At 34.0% G+C, this 21815-nt stretch overlaps 1 protein-coding gene across 4 annotated transcripts in view; it reads left to right on the top strand.

The window, feature by feature from the left end:
* The first annotated feature begins 980 nt into the window (after positions 1 to 980).
* Positions 981 to 21815, top strand: part of GUF1 (GUF1 homolog, GTPase) — a 34850-nt gene continuing 14015 nt past the window's right edge. For 2 of the 4 annotated variants that reach the window (XR_004438038.1, XM_033214775.1), the window contains exons 1-16: positions 981 to 1138; positions 1275 to 1423; positions 1699 to 1779; positions 2915 to 2992; positions 3804 to 3887; positions 6849 to 6913; positions 7409 to 7612; positions 8922 to 9061; positions 10219 to 10342; positions 10770 to 10902; positions 11616 to 11759; positions 12895 to 13028; positions 16191 to 16292; positions 17394 to 17513; positions 19146 to 19182; positions 20313 to 20453. Coding sequence is in view for 2 of the 4 variants with exons in the window: in XM_033214775.1 (XP_033070666.1) it covers positions 1039 to 1138; positions 1275 to 1423; positions 1699 to 1779; positions 2915 to 2992; positions 3804 to 3887; positions 6849 to 6913; positions 7409 to 7612; positions 8922 to 9061; positions 10219 to 10342; positions 10770 to 10902; positions 11616 to 11759; positions 12895 to 13028; positions 16191 to 16292; positions 17394 to 17513; positions 19146 to 19182; positions 20313 to 20450 (1833 nt within the window). In the remaining 2 variants the exon portion in view is untranslated. Of the gene's footprint in view, positions 1139 to 1274; positions 1424 to 1698; positions 1780 to 2914; positions 2993 to 3803; positions 3888 to 6848; positions 6914 to 7408; positions 7613 to 8921; positions 9062 to 10218; positions 10343 to 10769; positions 10903 to 11615; positions 11760 to 12894; positions 13029 to 16190; positions 16293 to 17393; positions 17514 to 19145; positions 19183 to 20312; positions 20555 to 21815 lie in introns of those variants that run through there. The other 2 variants (XR_004438039.1, XM_033214776.1) reach the window with 2 other exon arrangements.

The following is a 21815-nucleotide window of genomic DNA, read 5'->3' as shown; positions in this document are numbered from 1 at the left end:
GCTCTTCGTGCTGCTTTCTGGGTTCCAAGTTGTCTTCAGAACGAGTCCTGCATAAATCCCGGGCTGGGGAGCCGGCCACGGCCGAGCAGCACCCAGCTCATGTGCTCCACCCACCCCACAGAGGACCACGGAGGCTCCAGCACGCTCTGTCCACTGGGCAAGACACCAGAAACAGCCACAGTTAGGGGTTCTGCCATCAGAATTGGTCTTTTTTTGGTGGGGGGGCAGACTTTCAGCTATAATTGTGCTTTTATTATCTGTCTTATATGGGGCTGTTATAAAAAAAACTTAAAGCTCATGTGAATTTTATATTTCATTTTAATTTTATGGTTTTGATGATTGTGAAATATAGAGTTGATTGGAAAGAAATGTTTAGAGTACAAAAAACTGGTATATTTTGCTTGATAACAATCTCTAGCAGGTTGTGATGTGTTTTAGTAAAAACGTTAAAGATGTGTACACGTAAAACCAGGAGTTCCATTTAAAAATATTTTTAAGTTTTAAGTGAAAGTCTTTTGTTGGATGTCATCTATTTTTCTTTCTCACCAGAGAAGCTGCAAAGTAGCAAAGTGGTATCTAAAATAAAATTTTGAGGCTCAGTTAGAAACACAGATTTTTAAATAAATCTGATTCCTGGTTAAATGTGTGATAGGAGCAGAAAATTTCTTTCAGCTTTTCTGTAGCTCCATTGCCTCAAAAGTTACTGGACAAGGTATTCTCAGGTCTTTAGAAGTTCTAAGTATCTTAAGTTCATTCACGATAATCAGTTCCTGGTTGGCCCTAAAAATGATGTAGAAATGTTAAGGGATTATTATTTAGCTGTATAGTTACCTTTGACTATTAAACTGATGTTTCTTGTAATATGAACTTAACCATATATGTCTTTATTCTTAGAAGAACAATATAAACAATATAAATGCTAGAAATGATATTGTTCAACTATTAAAAGAATATTCTTTGAATTCTTATACTTGTTTGATAGTATGCAAAATTTATACTCTTAAATGTGGTATTTCCCCTTTCTAGGAAAAACTTGACATGTCTAGGTTTCCTGTTGAAAATATTAGAAATTTCAGTATCGTTGCACATGTGGATCATGGCAAAAGTACTTTAGCTGACAGGCTCCTAGAACTTACAGGTATTTCATTTATATTACATACTTAACTGATGGCTGCGAGTTATTGAGAATTACTTTTACTCTTACATTTTAATTTTATACGTAATATTCTCTTTTTTAAAAAAGCCCAGAGAAATATCAGTGTTTCTGTTTATAGGGACAATTGATAAAACAAAGAATAATAAGCAGGTTCTTGATAAATTGCAAGTGGAACGAGAAAGAGGAATCACTGTTAAAGCACAGACAGCATCTCTTTTTCACAATTGTGAAGGAAAGCAGTACCTTTTAAATCTCATTGATACACCGGTAAGTTTAATATTAATTTTGCATTTATTATTAAAGTCAACATTGTGTCAGTAGTGCAGATAGATCCTTGTTTAATTTTTGAACTGAATATTAAGCATCTGCCTTTGCTTTTTGTTTTCTCAGTGTTCTTGTTTTAGTGTCAGTTGTTTCAAAAGTGTAGGGTACAAAAAAGAAACAAGTATTTAACAACTTTTATCAAGTCAATAAATTTGACATAATGCCCTTTCCTAAAAAACTACCTCAGATTTACAGGTATCAATATTTTTGTTTCTCAGGGCCATGTTGATTTTAGTTATGAAGTATCCAGGTCACTTTCTGCTTGCCAGGGTGTTTTACTTGTGGTTGATGCAAATGAGGTAGGCATTTTTCATTTTGTATGATGTGACATGTGATATGACATGACTATTTGGTTGTTTCAAGAGTTTTTCTTTAAAATGTGTTTTGGAAATATAATTTTTGTGTTTGAAAAATAGATTTATTACTTATTGAAAATCATATGGTTTCGTCCTATTAACTTGAAATATTATTACACTAAAGCATTCTCTGGAATTAACTAGTTTTTAAATTGGAATTGTTCAAAAGATTATTGTATTTTCTTTGAAGTGTGACATCATGTTATCAATGCATCTTACCAAAAAAACCCCACCAACTTTCGCATTTCTTAATCTGAGGTTTCTATAACCATTTTTTAGCAGATCTGGAGAATAAATCATTAGTTTCAGATCATTTTAGGTGATTTTAAGGTGATAATTTGGGAAGTATTAGGTTTTTAAAAAATCAGTAAGATTACTAAGCTCTTTTGTGGTGTAAACCATAAAGACATTCAGCAGATGACCATACAAGAGCTGTGAATATACTAAAGTAAGCTTTTGATACATGTTTCTCACAAACTCTTCATTCAAAACCCAGCTTTTTTTAGTGGTGGTGGTGGTGATGGTGTTGTGTTAAGCCTTTCCTGATCCCATCAAGGAAAGTCAGTCTTGACCTTATATAGGCAGTACTGGGCTTCATAAACTGCCTTGATGACTGTGTTCTTTACTAAGCTTTGAGGTCCTTGAGAGTCCACGTTACATCTTTTGTTTCTCCAATGCCTGATGTATTTCCTGGCACAGAAAAGGCCCTCCAATAAATGCTTTCTGAACTGAAACGAAATATTACAGAGAATGATTCAGATGCATGGAAAAATAGCTATCATAGTTGATTTGCCCTGTACCTTTCCTTAAAGGCTTCTTGTCTCAAACTTAGTAGACTGTCTGTTGGCTCACTCTACTTGGTGTGGTTATTGCTTTACCATCAGCGATTTTCATTTTGATTCCAAAGATGTAAGTTGGAGAGAAAAGTATGAAGGGTAGCTATGTGGCATTTTTTAAATTTTATTATTAGCATGATGCAAAATCTCTTGATGAAGATGTGTGGAATGGTCTTAAATTACAAGTTTTGTGATAGATAATAGAATGGTCATCTCAGTGTCTTGTGTCTTGATATTTTCAGGGTATTCAAGACCAAACTGTAGCAAACTTCTTTCTTGCCTTTGAAGCACAGCTATCGGTAATTCCAGTTATAAATAAGGTAATGAGAATGAGACAACAGTGTTGTTATTTCACTTTCTAAAAGTACAATTAGTGTTTAAATGTCAGTTGTGCTATTTATTATATGAGGGATCTCCAGCTATTTATTAAATATATTGGTGGGATTTATCTCTTTGAATTGTGTGTAACAGAAGTGCAACTTAAACTCACCCTTGCACAGAGTTGAGAAGATAGTTCCCCTGAATTATCTTGCAGTAACTGAGGGCCATTTCTGTAGGGAAGGGATGCAGGGCAGATGAAATGATTAAACCATACATAGGAAAAGAAGAGAAATTTATAATCTAGGAAGAAACAGTACAGCACATGAAGCATGACAATTTAGTGCTAAACTGAGCTCTGTCTATAAACTTCCATTTCATATTTTAAAATTAATTTAGAATCTTAATTTTAAAACCTGCATTGCTTTAAATTATATTTATTGATAATGGAGTTAAGTTTAAAAGAAGGCTATAGGTAGGACAGCTTGTTGTCAGACTTAATGTTATATTTAACTTTTAAAATCAGTTCACATGCTGCTTAATTGATAAATTACTACTGATCTCTTCTGCTGCCCTGGGTAGCTAACTGCTTAAGGTTTTTTTGCATGCTCTGCTACCTAACTTCTCTTTTTCAATCATGGTTATTAAATTGTACTGCTAATATAGAGATTATTTTACTGCTTTTGAAAAAATATCATAGAGGTGTCAGTTAGGTTGAAGTGAGTAAGCTTTTAACTACCTCCGAATACTGTTAATATGTAATACATCTTATCCTTATTATACTAACACATAATGGATTTTTTTTTTTTTAAGATAGATCTGAAGAATGCTGATCCTGAAAGGGTTGAAAACCAAATTGAGAAAGTGTTTGATATTCCAAGTGATGAATGTATTAAGGTAAAATACTTTCCTAAAAAGATTATACTTTGAAAAAAGTCGCAGGAAATTAGGCTAAGTGAAATTTCATGGTATTTGATAACCTGACATTATATGCTATTTTTTATAGTTTTGCAAATTTCTTTTACTATTAATTTCCTTTGATCCTTACCAAAAGTTCCTTTTATATTGTTGGGACATACAGAAATTATTGTGATGCAGTAGTTAAAGGAACTGAGGTGCAAAGGTTTTAATCACTTTCCTAAGATCATGGGTTTAGTTAGCCAATGTGCCAGGACTAAAACACATGCCTTCTGAAACTCCCTGCGGTATTTCTTGTGTGTCATTTTGCCCAGTGGAAATATTGTCTTTGAAGAGCAGGTTCAAACTAATTTCAAGGCATTTGTGTGTATCATTCTTGGAACTGACAAAAACCTATTTTATAAAAAGCTATAGTAGTGCTAGGAAACAATGGATTTTATTTATATCAAAGTTGCTACCATTATAAATTTGAATTTTTGTTTACCTTTCAAATGATGATTTGCTTGTTAAACGGCCACTGCCAAACTGCTATGCTACATGGTAGTGTAAAGTATGTCAGCGCAGCACTGTAATGTTTTTCTTTCAACCTCATTTAACTTTCTTTTTTTTTTTTTTTTTTTGAGACGGAGTCTGGCTCTGTCGCCCAGGCTGGAGTGCAGTGGCCGGATCTCAGCTCACTGCAAGCTGCGCCTCCCGGGCTTACGCCATTCTCCTGCCTCAGCCTCCCGAGTAGCTGGGACTACAGGCGCCCGCCACCTCGCCCAGCTAGTTTTTTTTTTTGTATTTTTTAGTAGAGACGGGGTTTCACCATGTTAGCCAGAACGGTTTCGATCTCCTGACCTCGTGATCCGCCCGTCTCGGCCTCCCAAAGTGCTGGGATTACAGGCTTGAGCCACCGCGCCCGGCCACCTCATTTAATTTTCAAAAGAGCAAGTTATACATGGTTTTATATTTTGGATTGTGTTATATTGAAATGCAATTAACTATTCTGATTTTAATCTTAATAAAATTCATTCAGATTCTTATTTGGTATATGCCAGCTAAGAGTATGGCAGTGAACAAGACAGACAAGACCCCTTCCTTTCTGCAGACAGTCAATAAATAAGTAAACAAAGAAGTAACCATAGGAATTATTGACTAGGATAGAGTTTGTCGAGGAAATTCATTTGACAAATTGTTATTATTCTAGGTGAAATACCATAATGAACAGTGAAAAGTCTTTTTTCTTAGAGAGATGTTATGACATGGAATAGCTTAGCAAAAGCATCTCTGATAAACTGAAACATGGAGGAATGAATAATTTTCAGAAAAGCATTCCAAGAAGAGAAAAGAGCATGTGTAAAGGACTTAAATTAGAAAATATTTGCCATGTTTACTGATCAGAAAGGTAGATTGGATGAGAAGGCTTTGTAGGGGTATGCAGGAATCAAGTTATGCTGGGACTCTTGTGCTGAAGAGCTTGAAAATTATTCTGAGGCAATGGAAGGATTTTAAAGCAAGAGAAACAAATAAATCCAGGTAGCCTTACAGAGAATGAATCAAAGAGGTGTAAGAAGAGATACAGGGAATCCAGCTATGAATAGTAGCCCAGATGTGAAATTATTATATCTTAAGTATTAACTATCCATATGAAAAGAAAAGGAGATTATGATCCAGGAGGAAACAACATAACCCATAAAACATAACACTTCATTGCTAAACTGAGCACTGTCTACAAACCTCCATTTTCATACTTTAAAATTAATAAACTTAATTTTAAAATCTGCATTGCATTAAATGATGTTTCTTGATTTGGAGTTAAGTATATAAGAAGCACGGCTGCCCAGAGGCAAGATAGCTTGTTGTCAGATACAAGAAATGAACCATACCGTTCATTTGATTTCTTTTTTCCGGTAATGTTAAGCTGCTCTGTATGGGCATAGAAGAAACATAATTGGCAGTCAAGGTTGAGGTTTTGCCAGCTGCCTCTAATAAGGAGAGAATAGAAAGTGGTTGAACTAGAGTGATTGTAAATGATGGATCTTGGAATCCCATCTGGGAAAGAATAGAAATGGAGTGGAGGGTGGAGCTGATGGACAGCATCAAATAGTATATTCAGTAGTTACAAGTTAAGGACTGTTGTAAAGAAAGTGCTACAGTCTAGAGCAGTAGTTGTCAGTGTTGGGTGGTTTTTGCCCCTGGGCAAATATTTGGAGATATTTTTGGTTTTCACATCTTGGGAAGGATGCTACCAGCATCTTGTGGGTAAATGAGGTGCCCTGGTTGCTGCTGAACATCCTATAATGCACAGGACGGCCTCCCAAAACAAAGAATTATCTGGCACAAAATGTCAGTAGGGCTGAAACTGAAAATTCCTGGTCTAGAGTGAATGTCAAGGGTAAGAAGTTTGAAATCAGGATTTCAGAGATAGTCCATTTGTTACTGATGATAAAGGTCAGTCATACCATGTGGTTTGAGTGTTGGCTTGCTTTTCTGGTGTGAGAACAGTAAAGTTAGTAGTAAGATGCCTTATGGTTTTATGCCATCCACATACATTGTTTATTCACACAACAACCTTGAGATTTAGGCAGAATATGAATAATCACTTCATTTTTTAGACGATGAAATTTATACTCAAGGAGATAGATACTGGTGAAATACATGCATTCAATGCAGAGACATGATTGTTACCCAGATTTTGAACTCTTAGTCTATTCCTCTTTCAATGCCATAATCAGGACTCTCTTGTAATTCAATTCTAGAACTGTAGAATTACCCAATTATAATAGAAAAAGAGGTATTTGTCAATATACTGTTTGCTTTGTTCTTTTCCTTTTGCTATATTTCTCAAATTGGTAACTACTGGAATTATTTCTTCCTTCTGATCATAAGTCACAGGTTATCAAGATAGAAAAGTATAGTCAACTTTAAATGCTTATATTTTTACATGTATCTTTTTAGATTTCTGCTAAACTTGGAACAAATGTTGAGAGTGTTCTTCAGGCAGTTATTGAAAGAATCCCCCCGTGAGTATTTGGTGATTTTTGTACTAGTTGTCTCTACTTAATAGTTCAAAAACTGTCTATGCTTAATAGTTCAAAGATTTTATCAGCTTGAACTGTTATTTTAGCTTAACGGATGTGGCAAATATTCTTGCAGGGAGTGAGAATAAATTTATTTGCTTTTAGTAAAATATAGAAGGCAAGTACAGTAAAGTAAAGAAAAAGCAAAGATGATTGATGGAGGTCTTTTCATGACAATCATTATAAAATATACCTCAGTACATTGGCAGTTATTTTCCTTTGCTTTAAGCTGAATATATTTATAAATAATTTGTTAAAACTGGGGGTTATTAAATCTAATATATTTTATAAAAAGGTCTTTTTATTTAGGCTGTTGTGTATCAAACTTTCTCAAGAACTCAAGTACAATATCTAAGTTGAAAACAGGAATTTTATTAAGATTTTAATTTAGTATATATATATATATATATATATTTACTTTTTACTTATATTTACTAGTCCTAAAGTGCATCGCAAAAATCCCCTGAGAGCTTTGGTATTTGACTCCACCTTTGACCAATATAGAGGTGTGATAGCCAATGTAGCATTATTTGACGGAGTGGTTTCCAAAGGAGATAAAATTGTATCTGCACATACTCAAAAGACATACGAAGTTTATGAAGTAGGAGTTTTGAATCCTAATGAGCAACCAACTCATAAATTGTAAGTAATCTGCATTAGTAATTAAAATGCATTTGTATGTGGTTCTATTTCTGCATTTTTCTCAACTTGGTATGCTTAGAATGATCCTCATTTGATAACTTAAAAAAAACTATTTAATGCAACTATACAGTAAATGCTCTGTCAGAAGGAATCTTGGGTGAAGGACAATAGAAATGTCAGTTGATACTTTTTTAATTCTAAATGACTAATTATAACTAGGTTTATGATCAAGGGTAGATTGGATCCTATATTGATGTATTTGATGAGACAATGAAAGAGTTAGTTCCCTCCACCCATATCCATGTTGGGTATCATTTTTGACATTTCTTCATAACTAGATTTTCCATTGTAAAGGTGGTATAATAGAAACCTTAATAAATCTTTAGTGTAGAATTCATGGTAAAACTTTGATTAAAATTCTTGGGGAGTGGGATTAGCAAGGGTAGTGTGCATTAGAAAAACACATCTGAATTGACTTGTAAAAGAACTATTTATTTAGTGCCTACTCCATATCAGGTACTGATGAGACATGACCTTGGATACATAATTTGAGCCTTGTAAGGTCCTGTTTCCTCATCTGTAGAAATTATTGAACCAGATGTGAACCAAATGTGACTATCAGATCACATTTGAGTGTTTAGTGTTGTATGTCTAAAAACAGCACTATATTGAGTCAAAGTCTATTTTTATTTTACTGAAATATTTTAACATCTATTTATATTCTGCCATATATACTGAACATTATCACATCTTCATTTAAGGTTCTTAAAGCTCATTCTAAGTGTAAATTATTTTAACTTTGTAGGGATTTTTTTTTTTTAAACTAAGCTTCAACTGAACTCAGGATTCGTTCTTTTGCTAAAGGAGGAACATCAGATGTCCAGTTTGTTGAGAGTTCACATTTTTCTTGGATAAAAATTTACCTTTTTTTCCCTTGTTAAAGCATTTGCAACACAATTCATTAATAAAAGACATCACAAATAGTGTACTTATTGTAATGCTTTTGTACTTACTAGTTTCACTGTATTTACAATATACTTTAGAAACTGCTGTTTAAATTGCAAAGGTTGGCAGAATCATGAAAAAGGTGATAGGTTTATAAGTAGAGAGGTCTAATGGATTGTAAGACCTAGTGTGTTCATTTGCTGGCAGGCTTCAGAGTTTGATAATTGATATGTAGCACTTATTTTCAAAGTGTATGGAAAGTTTGGAAAGTGTATGATAGTTTCCTGGGAAGGTAGAACTAATTGTGAGTTATGTGCTTGAAACATTAAAGAAGTAAATATTTGCACATAATAATTTTATTTAGATATGCAGGACAGGTGGGCTATCTGATTGCTGGGATGAAAAATGTCACTGAAGCGCAAATAGGAGATACATTATATTTACATAAGCAAGCAGTGGAGCCCTTGCCTGGGTTTAAATCAGCGAAACCAATGGTATTTGCAGGTGAGGAGCTCACAAATTCAAAGGTTGAGGGCCATGATATTTTTAAACTAAAAGTTTGTCTCAGTGGTTAAGGAAAAAATACACATTCTGATTATGTTAAATAACCACTAATTCTAGCATATTGTTTCACTTAATTCTTTGTGCTGTTTATCAGTTTATAATTTCATATGTATGATGAAATTATATGTGGGAGATCATTTAGGATGTGTTAAGAAATAAGCTCCTAAGGAAGAAGCTGTGATGTATAGAATACAGTAATATAAATTTCTTTCTTATTTTTCTAGGGAGTTCATTATTATATTTGAAACATTTTTCTAATTAGGATGTTCTTATTACTGATTATCGTTAGACACTGACTGAGTACCTTCATCTTCGATAGAGTTTATTTAATATTGTATTGTACTCGTAGACATGACAGAGAATGGTATTGCCTCAAGTATGTATAATTTCAGAATCTGTTACTTCCTTTACTTTGGAGAAAGGAAAACCTGATTGAAGGTCATCAGGTTACTCTGTGCCGAGCATCTAATCCTTGATTTTCACCCTACAGTCTCTCTCACTGGGAATTAGGAACTTTGTTTACTCCTACCTTTAGGCAAAGTCAGTCATCTGGATTTTAGAGGACTTTAGAGTTGTCAGATGAAAGAGAATCAGTAGTGATTCCCATAGTTTTTGTAAGTAAATACCAAAAAGCAAAATTTAACTATGGTTTTAAGTAGATAATCTGCCTTAGAGAATTGAGAGTGGAGTATAGTTTTCATTTCTACTCCTATTTTTATCTAATAATAAAGTTTCATTTGGGTTGTTGGGATGTCTTGTGCTTTTGTTTTTGCAATTACAGTGTGTTTTCTTAATAGGCCTAATTCCCATGGTTTATTTATTTATTTTTTTTCTTTTCCCTGTAGTTTTTCAAAAACATTAAAAACATTATTTGGCGTGCCAATCTAGTTATATATTCTTTAAGACTAATGACTTGTAAGATACTTTGAAACCAAATTATCATAAATTTTTAGCAAACCAGTATTTTGGTCCATAAAATACAAGAAAGTAATTTAAAAGGTAAATGACTAATTTGGAACTTGGCAGCACTACACATGTGGTTTGATTGGTCTAGAGGCAGCTTATCACGTGATAATTAGAAATCACTGTATCCCCAGGAATGTATCCTGTAGACCAGTCTGAATATAACAACCTGAAGAGTGCTATAGAAAAACTAACTTTAAATGATTCCAGTGTGACAGTTCATCGGGATAGTAGCATTGCTCCGGGTGCTGGCTGGAGGTAAGATTCATTCACTATTTTTATAGGAAAGAAAGGTATAAATGGTATATTTTAAAAATATTTTTATAAGAAAGGGAGGTTTTTTTAAAGTATCAAGTATGGGAGGTATAAAATGGTGCATTGTTCTAGAACATTTACTGAAAATAAGTTTATATTAGTGTAAAGTGAACAAAAACAATTTTTATCTGCCTGTTTCACGTTGTGGATTGACATTTAATGGGCAAGTTTTATAGTGATTTAAAATAGATTCCCAATGGAAGATTTTAATCTTATTTAATGAAGTTATGCTCGCATTTAATTATATTGTGAATTCTTTGACTCAATTCCATCCCTCCCTTAAGGTAACAATATGTTCATAAAAAAAAAAGAAAAAAAAATGAAGCCCATGGAACATAAACATTTTGAAGTTTATCTTTTCCTCTTCCAGGCTAGGATTTCTTGGACTTTTGCACATGGAAGTTTTCAACCAGCGACTGGAGCTAGAATATAATGCTTCTGTTATTTTAACAACCCCTACTGTTCCATATAAAGCTGTACTTTCATCATCAAAATTGATAAAGGTACTTGGTGTTTACTACTGTTTTGCATTAGTCTCTTGGAAAAAATAAATGTGTATATATACAATGCAGGAGAAGCTTTTTACTATACCAGTAACTGATTAAGTATTAAATATTTATTGATTAGTAGTAATAAACATTGAATTACTCTATGCCTAATGAAGAACTTTTTTGAAAACTAATTGATGCAGTATTTTTCTTAACCTGATATAATCTCCACATTATCAAAACTAGTCTATTGCTGATAGTAAAAAGTAAAATTAGTAGTGAAAACAATGTTCTGATTCTAGCACAAAGATAAAAAATGTAATTTTGGTCATAAGTAATTTCTCTCATAAAAAGTGAAGCATTCATTCCGGTGACTGAGAAATTCTAAATTTCAAATCAGTGATGAAGACAATATTGTATTCCATGTAGGTGGCAATCTGTTCATTTTAAGCAAATAATGATTTTGGCAATCTAAATATTTTCCAACAAAATTAACTATTAAACTATAATGTTTTATAAATGTCAGGTTAAAATGTATTTTTTGTCATACTTTTTCTAAATGGTCCGTGAAATATGTTTAGTAAATATCAATAATTGGAATATATTGTTTACTAATACTTATTAATACTAAATGATTTCAGCGGGATTTTAAAATATAAAGCAAACAAGAAAAATGATCATTATATTAAGATTTATTTTTAAGTATTGCTGATTTTTCTAATTTTTAGGAATATAGAGAAAAAGAAATTACAATTATCAATCCTGCACAATTCCCCGATAAATCAAAAGTAACAGAATATTTGGAGCCAGTTGTTTTGGGCACTATTATCACACCAGATGAATACACTGGAAAAATAATGATGCTTTGCGAGGTATAACTGTAATACAATTTAATACAAAATTAGGTTTTAGTCCTCTGAAATAGTGATTTCCAACTTGTTTTAAAAGATTTCTTTCTGCTGAGCATACTGAATTTAATGAGATTTTCATATGTATATATATATATCTGTCTGTATCTGTACACATAGATATAGATATGTATACTTTTAAAATTATTTTGATTTCAAATAAAAATATTTCTGATAATTTGTGTAATTTACTGATTTGATATTTTATCCCAAAGGAAAGAAATTTGATAATTAGCTAAATGTATAATTTCTTTTCGCCTTTTTGAGTAGTTTGAAAGATGATTATAGTACTTCAAGGACCATAAATTTGAAGGTACTCCCATTTTGCTTTAGTTCTCACCGCATTGTAATAAATGATTTAATCCACAAATGGTATGTAATTATATTCTTTAAAAATACTTATCTGAAATACTCAGATACATATTGGAAAGTGTCAAATGGTGACTTGAGTTTTAATTAGGTTAAAAACTAGATTGTAATCTTGGTCTTACACTTTTAATTTCTCTGGACCTAATTATTTATAAAACAAGAAATTAGGATTTTTGACTTTATATGTAGTTACATTTGATTTACTGATAAATGAAATAGTGTTTATTTTATTTTTTATTTTTTTTGAGACGGGGTCTCGCTCTGTCGCCCGGGCTGGAGTGCAGTGACCGGATCTCACCTCACTGCAAGCTCTGCCTCCCGGGTTTGCGCCATTCTCCTGCCTCAGCCTCCCGAGTAGCTGGGACTACAGGCGCCCGCCACCTCGCCCGGCTAATTTTTTGTATTTTTTAGTAGAGACGGGGTTTCACCATGTTAGCCAGGATGGTCTCGATCTCCTGACCTCGTGATCCGCCCGTCTCGGCCTCCCAAAGTGCTGGGATTACAGGCTTGAGCCACCGCACCCGGCCAATAGTGTTTATTTTAAAATATAAAATTGTTAGGTAAAGATTAAAAGCTTTGGTAGCAAGCCTAAGGTAACTGAAATATAAAATGTTTCTCCCTGGATTATAAATACTGCCTATAAGTTTTTACTAGACCATTAGAGAAATACATTATTCCTCAGTATTTGAGTAGGTTATCATTAAACCCATTTTCTTCCTTCCCTTTTTAGGCTCGAAGAGCAGTTCAGAAGAATATGATATTTATTGATCAAAATAGAGTTATGCTTAAATATCTCTTTCCTTTGAATGAAATTGTGGTAGATTTTTATGACTCTTTGAAATCCCTATCTTCTGGATATGCTAGGTAAAAAATTAATGAGAACCTAAGATGCCTGACCAACGTTTTTGAAATATTGATGAGCAAGAGTACACTAATTCTTTATTTAGTAATTTCAGCTTTCTTGAAGATAGTTGAGAATCATACGCTAAGGTTAGAATGACTTGGACAATCTTATAGGTGTTACAGACTACTTGTGATTTGCTTATAGGAGAAAAATTTCCTTTGATTTATTTTCTAACTTTTATTTCTCTTAGCAAAAAAAGTTACTCTCCTTTTCATGAAGAGTTGTATTCCTTGTCTGTTAAGAATTAGACCTAATTTCAAAAATTTACTGTAACCTCAGTGGCACTTTTAAAATATATTTGTATTGTTATGCAATCTCAAGAGAATCTATTTACATTTGAAAAATAAAAGTGCATATTCAGTCTGTAAAAAATGTTAAGCGTGCTCCTCCATTCGTGAACACTTTAATAATTTAGTCTTTCCAGGAACAGGTTGTCCACATCATGAAAACCATTGTGTATCTCATAGGAGTACATGGAGAAAAGCCAGATAAAAATGAAAGAAGAGTTACTATTAAATAACAAATAAGGAACTCAGGGCATGGCATTCTGAGAGGCTGTTTTTTTGTCGTTGTTGTTGTTGGGGCATATCACTCTAGATACCCTCACTATGCCCTAAAATCTTATGTTACAGGATAGTATATAGTAGAAAATAGATATGAAACATGGGGAAGCAGAAGGGGAAAAATGAACATTGACATCAATAGAACTCCCACACAGTGCATGAATATTAATGTTAACGTGCAGAGACAAATTTCAGTGTTTAACGAACATGCTACAGTGACTTGGAATTTTAACTTTATTTAATCATCTTGTCAGTGAAGAGAGCATATATAATTCTTCTTACCAAGGAATCTTCATGTTCCTTTGTATTGAGAATTTTTTTCTACTTTGTCACCCAGTATTTTTTTTTTTTTCTTTTATGTCTTCTTTCAGACAAGACCTTGAGCAAGTAAGTAGCTATGGAATTTAAAGTAAAATGAATTGGGGGGCATATTAAAATTACTAGAGTTGAAAGGAAGATTACTAGGTTTAATGTTTATAAATATTTTTAACAGAAGTCTGTCAATTTTAGTTTGCATTTGGGTACTACTTTCTGAATTATAAGTGGTCTTAAAAACCCTTTTCATTTGGAAACTTAAATACATTTTGAATTTAATGAGAACATGATTTTTGAACTACATAAAAATAAAATATTCCAGCTTCCAGCATTAAGGTAATTGTTATGTTCAAGATGGATGTTTTACATATGCAGTCAATTCCACACTTAACAGAAAGTCATCATGGGCTATGAATTAAGATCAGGGAAAAATTTATTTCATACCAGGAGGCAAGAATCAACTGCAACTAGGTCAGATGAGCAGGGAGTCCTTCTACAAGAACTGTAGTGGTGTCTAATCAAACAGGCATTTGCCCTCAACCGATAACCCCAGTAGCTTTTTGGAATTGCAGATGTGTTTCCTGCATTCTAAGGGAACACCAGAATACCTGTGTTTTCTTTATTATTATTATACTTTAAGTTCTAGGGTACATGTGCATAACGTGCAGGTTTGTTACATATGTATACTTGTGCCATGTTGGTGTGCTGCACCCATCAACTTGTCAGCATCCATCAACTCGTCATTTACATCAGGTATAACTCCCAATGCATCCCCCGCCCCCATGATAGGCCCTGGTGTGTGATGTTCCCCTTCCCGAGTCCAAGTGATCTCATTGTTCAGTTCCCACCTATGAGTGAGAACATGCAGTGTTTGGTTTTCTGTTCTTGTGATAGTTTGCTAAGAATGATGGTTTCCAACTGCATCCATGTCCCTACAAAGGACACAAACTCATCCTTTTTTATGGCTGCATAGTATTCCATGGTGTATATGTGCCACATTTTCTTAATCCAGTCTGTCACTGATGGACATTTGGGTTGATTCCACGTCTTTGCTATTGTGAATAGTGCCGCAATAAATAGTGTTTTCAATAGAGGTTAGGAATTGATTGGGCTCCTTGGAAAAAGAAAACACACTTTTTATAATGATTTCTTTTGAAAAAATGAGTTAAGAAATTTTTAAGATTTTTAATATTTTGGAACACAACATAGCTGGAGCTGTAACAACTTCAAAGTTAAGGACCACGTCTGTTTTATTCTCTTCCTATTTGCTTTGTATTCTGCAGGATACTTAACATGGTATCTTTCATACACTAAATGTTTAATAAGTGATGCTTTCTGAAGAAAGGATTTTAACAGTACTTCTGAAAAGAATGTTAATAGAGTGTATTATTGTCATTTTATGACCTTTCTGCTGAAAATCTTTAGAAACCAAACATAATTTTGCAAGTCTGGGCACCAGTTGTTTTAAAATTAAGACAGTAGGAGTATACATGTTCTTGTCTGTGATTGGGACAACTTGTAAGCCTAATTGAAATTTTCTTGTTAGACTTCAGTTTTATAAGTTAAACATTTAAATACTTGTTTTGACTAACATTGCAAGCTTTGACCACATTGTTAAAAGTAACAGCTGAAACTAAGTGCTTGTTTGCATGTTAAACTAGGCTCTGTTTGGCTCTGTTTAAACACATATTATGTACTAGGCATTGCTCTAAGTGGTTTACATGTATTAACTCATTTAATCCTCACAAAAGCCCTCTGAAGGGAGGTGCAAACTGAAGAGCCAAATAGGAAATTCAAAGGTCTCATTTATTAATGGCATTTTATGAGTGTCATAGCATTTATTTAAACACAGAGTTGTCATTGGTAATAGAAAGTTAAACAAAAACCCAACTCATAAATCTGAAAATGATCCATTAATATATAGTATTGTCTGAAGCCTGCCAGCTGCTGGGAACATGGGAAGGCATGATATTTGTCTTCAATAAACCCTTTTCTTTGTCAGGTTCACCAATTTATTTCCCTTTCCCCTATAAACATATTCCCCTTGTTTTTGCCCTTGATTTAATAAACATAAAAAGATAACATTTAGATACATTCACAAGAAATTGTATGTGTAATATTTTGATGGAAAGTTAGATCTCTTTGGGGAGTGTAATGTGGTAGAAAGTAGACATTCTGTAAAGAGTAAAAAAGGTAATCTCTTGGGAAGTGTAATATTTATCACTTGGACTTTTTTCCTTTTAGTTTTGATTACGAAGATACAGGCTACCAGACTGCAGAACTTGTGAAAATGGATATTCTACTGAATGGAAATAATGTAGAGGAGCTAGTAACTGTTGTACACAAGTAAGTTGAATAGAAACTAATCATGAAATGTGAAAATACTTTTGATATGTTTTTCACTTATTTTTGTTTGAGCAGCTGCATTTAAAAAACTTTTAAAGGTAATTAAAATAGAGTTCACCCTACTCACTTTGCTTTCTCTTCTTTTTCCACACTTCTCTCTGGACTGCTAAAAATAGAACAGAGCTATAATAATAGTCAAAAAGAATAGTGTAATAGAAATGTTTCCCCTTACCTCGTTAAAACAAAAAATGTTTTAAAAATTTTATAATGATGGATTTAGAATTGGGAACAAGTTTTTTTGTTTTGTTTTGTTTTTTTAGATGGGAGTCTCATTCTGTCGCCAGGCTGGAGTGCAGTGGCGCAATTTCTGCTCACTGCAATCTCCGCCTCCCAAGTTCAAACGATTCTCCTGTCTTAGCCTCCTGAGTAGCTGGAACTACAAGTGTGTGCCACCATGCCCAGCAAATTTTTGTATTTTTAGTAGAGACGAGGTTTCACCATATTGGCCAGGATGGCCTTGATCTCTTGACCTCTGATCTGCCTGCCTCAGCCTCCCAAAGTGCTGGAATTATAGGCGTGAGTCACTGCACCCTTTTATATTTGTAAAAAAATTATAAAAAGGAAAAAACCCATGTGTTCAAGAAACAGCAGATTGGTTAAAATGAATTACAAAGCACCCATATTGTTATTTTCAGCCATTAAAACTTGTGGAGTAGTGTTTAGTGACAAAAATGTCTATTAAATAAGAGGGTAGAATATATCATAAATACTGATCATAACAAAAATATGCAAAAAAATGACTAGAAAGATATATGTTTAAAATAAACATTCCAAAATGTTTACCGTTTTCAGTGGCTAAGGAAAGAGAATCAGGAATGAATTTCTGTTCTCTAATGTTGTATTTCTAAATTTTCTGTAATCATACATTGCTTTCTTAGAGAAGTTGTTCATGATTCAGAGAGGAAGAGATATTTACGATAAGTAAGTTCCATTTGAACTTCCTTAAGAGATCACCTTTACATTGATTATGCAACTGGCCTAGAAAAATACTTGAAATATTCTTATTTAGGATATATAAACAATTGTATTTTTCTGTCTCAGAGACAAAGCACACTCAATTGGCAAAGCCATATGTGAACGGCTGAAGGATTCTCTTCCTAGGCAACTGTTTGAGATAGCAATTCAAGCTGCTATTGGAAGTAAAATCATTGCAAGAGAAACGTGAGTTGAAATTGATTTTTGTTCTTGAGCCAGTTTCAGAAATGATATACCTAAAAAGTGAAAGAATATTGAACATTTTAACCTTGGCCTAAGCTTTATTCTTACTTGTAGAAACAGTATGATAGTGCTCTCCATTTTTCTGATTTAAGTAATGACTGTTAGTTTGAATTACTTGGATAACACCATTGGGTGATGTGATTTGCAGTTAGTATAATGTATATGGGTTTGAGGAACTTTTAATTTCCACTCATATGAATGTCTATAACTGAATTTCCCAGGTAAGGAATTTCTTTATGGTTTTATCCTTTTAGGTAGATTATAAATTAATAGAAACTGAAACTAAAAGGTTTTGTCTTCCAAATGAAAAAATTACAATTTTTTTTTTTAACCCAAAGTATTTAATACCACTTCCCCACTTCCCCAGAGCTAGGGAGGTTATAAACCAAGGAATGCCAATACCATGTTAGGATTTGCATTCTAGATTAGGGACCTTACATGAATTATAGTAGACATGGAAGATAGGCTAATTTCTGTAGGACACGGAAATGTAATACATAAATCAGAACACTGGCTGGGTGTGGTGGCTCACAGTCTGTGATCCCAACTACTTGGGAGGCTGGGGCAGAATTGCTTTGAGACTAGTCTGGGAAACATAGACCCTGTTTCTTAACAAAAAAACAAAAATAGCAATGAAGAACACTGAATAAGCTGCTCAGCTTGTAACAGCAGGTGCAGGGTGTGTCTTGTAGCACTTCCCATTTCCTTTCCTTAATGATACTAAGACTTCTGGGAAATAGGAAGTATCTCCTCAGTTATGAAAAGTTGAAAATTGCTATTAAAGTCTACCTTTACTCAAACCTAATGGGGAAATACAACTATCATATTAATATAGACTTGAGGTTAATTTTAGGCCCACTGTTTGAAATACATTTCATTTCCTAACACAATTTTGCTTCGGTTATTCTGTGTTTCATAAATACTGAGATCAGGCAGAGTGGAGATGATAACCAGGGAACATCCTGGAAAGTGCAACTTAAGACAGTTAGCAAATGCTCATTCTAACATAAGTGTGTTGAGAGAATACCTTAAAAAAACAGGTTTTTCTCTCTAAAGGAATACATAAAGATGGAGCTATTTTCAAAATTAGAGTGATCTAGAAATTTCTCAAACATTATAGAAATAGATTAGTTTATAACTGGTGGGGCAGATATATTAATCTTCCTAGCCACTCCATCCACATTCAGTAGAGGCAATAAGATAATAAACATGTTTTGTTTTTCTGAAGTAGTAGTGGTAACAGTATTTTTAGATTGAGTAAAAAATAACGGAATATTTCTTGTAATCAAGGACACATCATGCTTGAATTTGGCCTAATCAAGCCTACCACAAGCCTTGACCTTTTTTTCTTAATGTGTGTTGACAAACATGTTGAATTTGTTCTTTTATGCCAAGTACATGAAAATAAATACAAGAGCATTTGAAGTATCTAATTAATATGCTTATGGAAATTTCACATAGGTAATGATACTGTCATTAAAATTTTCTAGTAAAGGGGAGATTGTTTTTGGTAAGAAAGTGCTTTTAAACAGTATAATGTAATTATGTACTTAAACAAAATTTTCTCTTTTACAGTGTGAAAGCCTACAGGAAAAATGTTTTGGCAAAATGTGTATGTATCTAGTTGTATTTATTCTACTTTATAACTTTTATGGGTTTTAAATCAAAGGGAGCATAAACTTACTGATTTCCATTGTTGGTTTTTATACATTATTTCCAAGTTTTCTTTTTGAATAGGTAAATTTCACCTTGACCACGGCAACCGGTTCATTTTGCCCATATCCTTAAATATTTTTTCATCTTATTTATAAAATAAAAATTTACAAAAGAATTATGAAAATTGTTCTTCCATGTAATACTAAGGAAGATTCTTATAATAGTTATTTCTATGATCTGGGTAACATGTTTTCTTGATCTAACATATAATGAAAGATTTTGAAAACAATGGCTTTTACAGTTGAAATGTCTCTCTCCTGATATATGCTTTGCCAGTTTGCTGTTATTCAGCTGTTAAAAAATTATTCTTGCCTGAGCTTGGTGGCTCACACCTGTAATCCTAGCACTTTGGGAGGCCAAGATGGGCAGATTACTTGAGGCCAGGAGTTCGAGACCAGGCCTGGCCAACATGGAAAACCCCCATCTCTACTAAAAATACAAAAATTAGCCAGGCCTGGTGGTGCATGCCTGTGATCTCAGTTACTCGGGAGGGTGCAGCACGAGAATTGCTTGAGCCCAGGAGGTGGAGGTTGCAGTGAGCAGAGATTATGCCACTGTACTCCAGCCTGGGTGAAAGGGAAACTCTATCTCAAAAATTAAGAAAAAATATTCTTAAATATAGTGAGAATTGAATGATAATTCTTTCTCCAAATGCTCAGTATAGTTTTTGGCACATTCATTCCTATGTGATTAAGAGTTTCCTATATTAGACTGTGGCTTTATAGTCAAAATTCCAAGCCTGGAATCAGTAATGAGAGTGATAATTCTTCCTTGACATGCATATTATAATACTACGTTTCCTTGGGGATCTTCACCTCCCCAAATTAAGGCTTCACTTAATCCAAATTAAAGCCTTTATCATTCTTTGACAGTAAAATTAGGATCTGCTAGGAAGATTAGAGAGATGTCTGCCTTATGGATAATAATTTGGTATGGTTATTAAGATTGTACTGATGCCTCTGTACTCATATGATTATTTTCTCTTTAGAGTGACTCAGACTTCCAATTTTTAAAAATATTTTTCAGTATGGTGGTGATATTACCCAAAAAATGAAGCTTTTGAAGAGACAAGCAGAAGGGAAAAAAAAGCTGAGGAAAATTGGCAACGTTGAAGTTCCAAAAGATGCTTTTATAAAAGTGCTGAAAACACAATCTTCTAAATAATTGGTGGGAAAACAAAGAATTTTCATAAATTAAAAACTATCTGCTTTTCATTTCGATTTGTAATATGCTGACAACAGAATGGTAATTATAAAATTTGCTTGTTACTTTCAGGGTATTCAGGTTCAAATAACCTAAGCCTTTCGTTGAAAGGGAGTAATGAGTGGGTAGGTTAAGAGCCTAGATTTTGAAGCCATGTTGCCTGTTCTCAAGTACCTGTTCCAACCACTCACTAGTAAGGTGACCTTTGCCAAATTAACCTTTGTTTCCACTTGAGTAAAACAGAGATTATATACTACCTACATAAGTTGTTGTGAAGATTAAAAGAGGTAATACATTAAATATTCAGAGGTGTAGGCACTCAGTTGTTAAGTCCTTAATGCAGTTACATCCTTAAATGCATTGTAAGGTCCTTAGAAACTCAAGCCTGTAATCCCAGCACTTTGGGAGGCGGAGACGGGCGGATCACGAGGTCAGGAGATCGAGACCATCCTGGCTAACACGGTGAAACCCCGTCTCTACTAAAAAATACAAAAAATTAGCCGGGCGAGATGGCGGGCGCCTGTAGTCCCAGCTACTCGGGAGGCTGAGGCAGGAGAATGGCGTGAACCCAGGAGGCGGAGCTTGTAGTGAGCTGAGATCCGGCCACTGCACTCCAGCCTGGGCGACAGAGCGAGACTCTGTCTCAAAAAAAAAAAAAAAAAAAAAAAAAGAAACTGACTTTAAGCAAAATGTCATGTAGCAGGTCCTTGAATGATGACATTTCCTTCTAAGTGGTTTATAACATTGATGAGGAAAAAAAATTGGTTTATGAATCATTTCATTATTATTTATTTATTTATTTATTCAGAGTCTTGCCCTGTCGCCCAGGCTGGAGTGTAGTGGCACAATCTCGGCTCACTGCAACCTCTACCTCCCGGGTTCAAGAGATTCTCCTGCCTCAGCCTCCACTACAGGTGCGCGCCACCATGCTTGGCTAATTTTTTGTATCTTTAGTAGAGATGGAGTTTCACCATGTTGACCAGGCTGGTCTCGAACTCCTGACCTCGCGATCCACCCGCCGTGGCCTTCCAAAGTGCTGAGATTACAGGCGTGAGTCACCATGCCCAGCCGTGTCATTTCATTTAAAGTCACAATTTCCATGAATCTTAACAAGTGAGGACCTGCTATATTTTGTTGCGTGCAGTTTTTCCTTACTGACACTAAAAGGCTGCATACTTAAGATTCCATCTACTTTAAGGATTTTCAGAATCACCTTAAGTGTCAAATTTGTTAGCAGGATTAATTTATGACATGAATTCATTTATTAAACAGAACTCAAATAACATACTAACTAGACATCTGCTCTAGTTCATGATAAAATGTTTA

The sequence above is a fragment of the Trachypithecus francoisi genome, unplaced genomic scaffold (assembly GCF_009764315.1).
Source record: "Trachypithecus francoisi isolate TF-2019V2 unplaced genomic scaffold, Tfra_2.0 Lachesis_group1, whole genome shotgun sequence".
In the NCBI taxonomy this organism is placed as follows: domain Eukaryota; kingdom Metazoa; phylum Chordata; class Mammalia; order Primates; family Cercopithecidae; genus Trachypithecus; species Trachypithecus francoisi.
The sequence above is the reverse complement of the archived record's forward strand: the minus strand, read 5'-3'. Positions and strand labels throughout refer to the sequence as shown.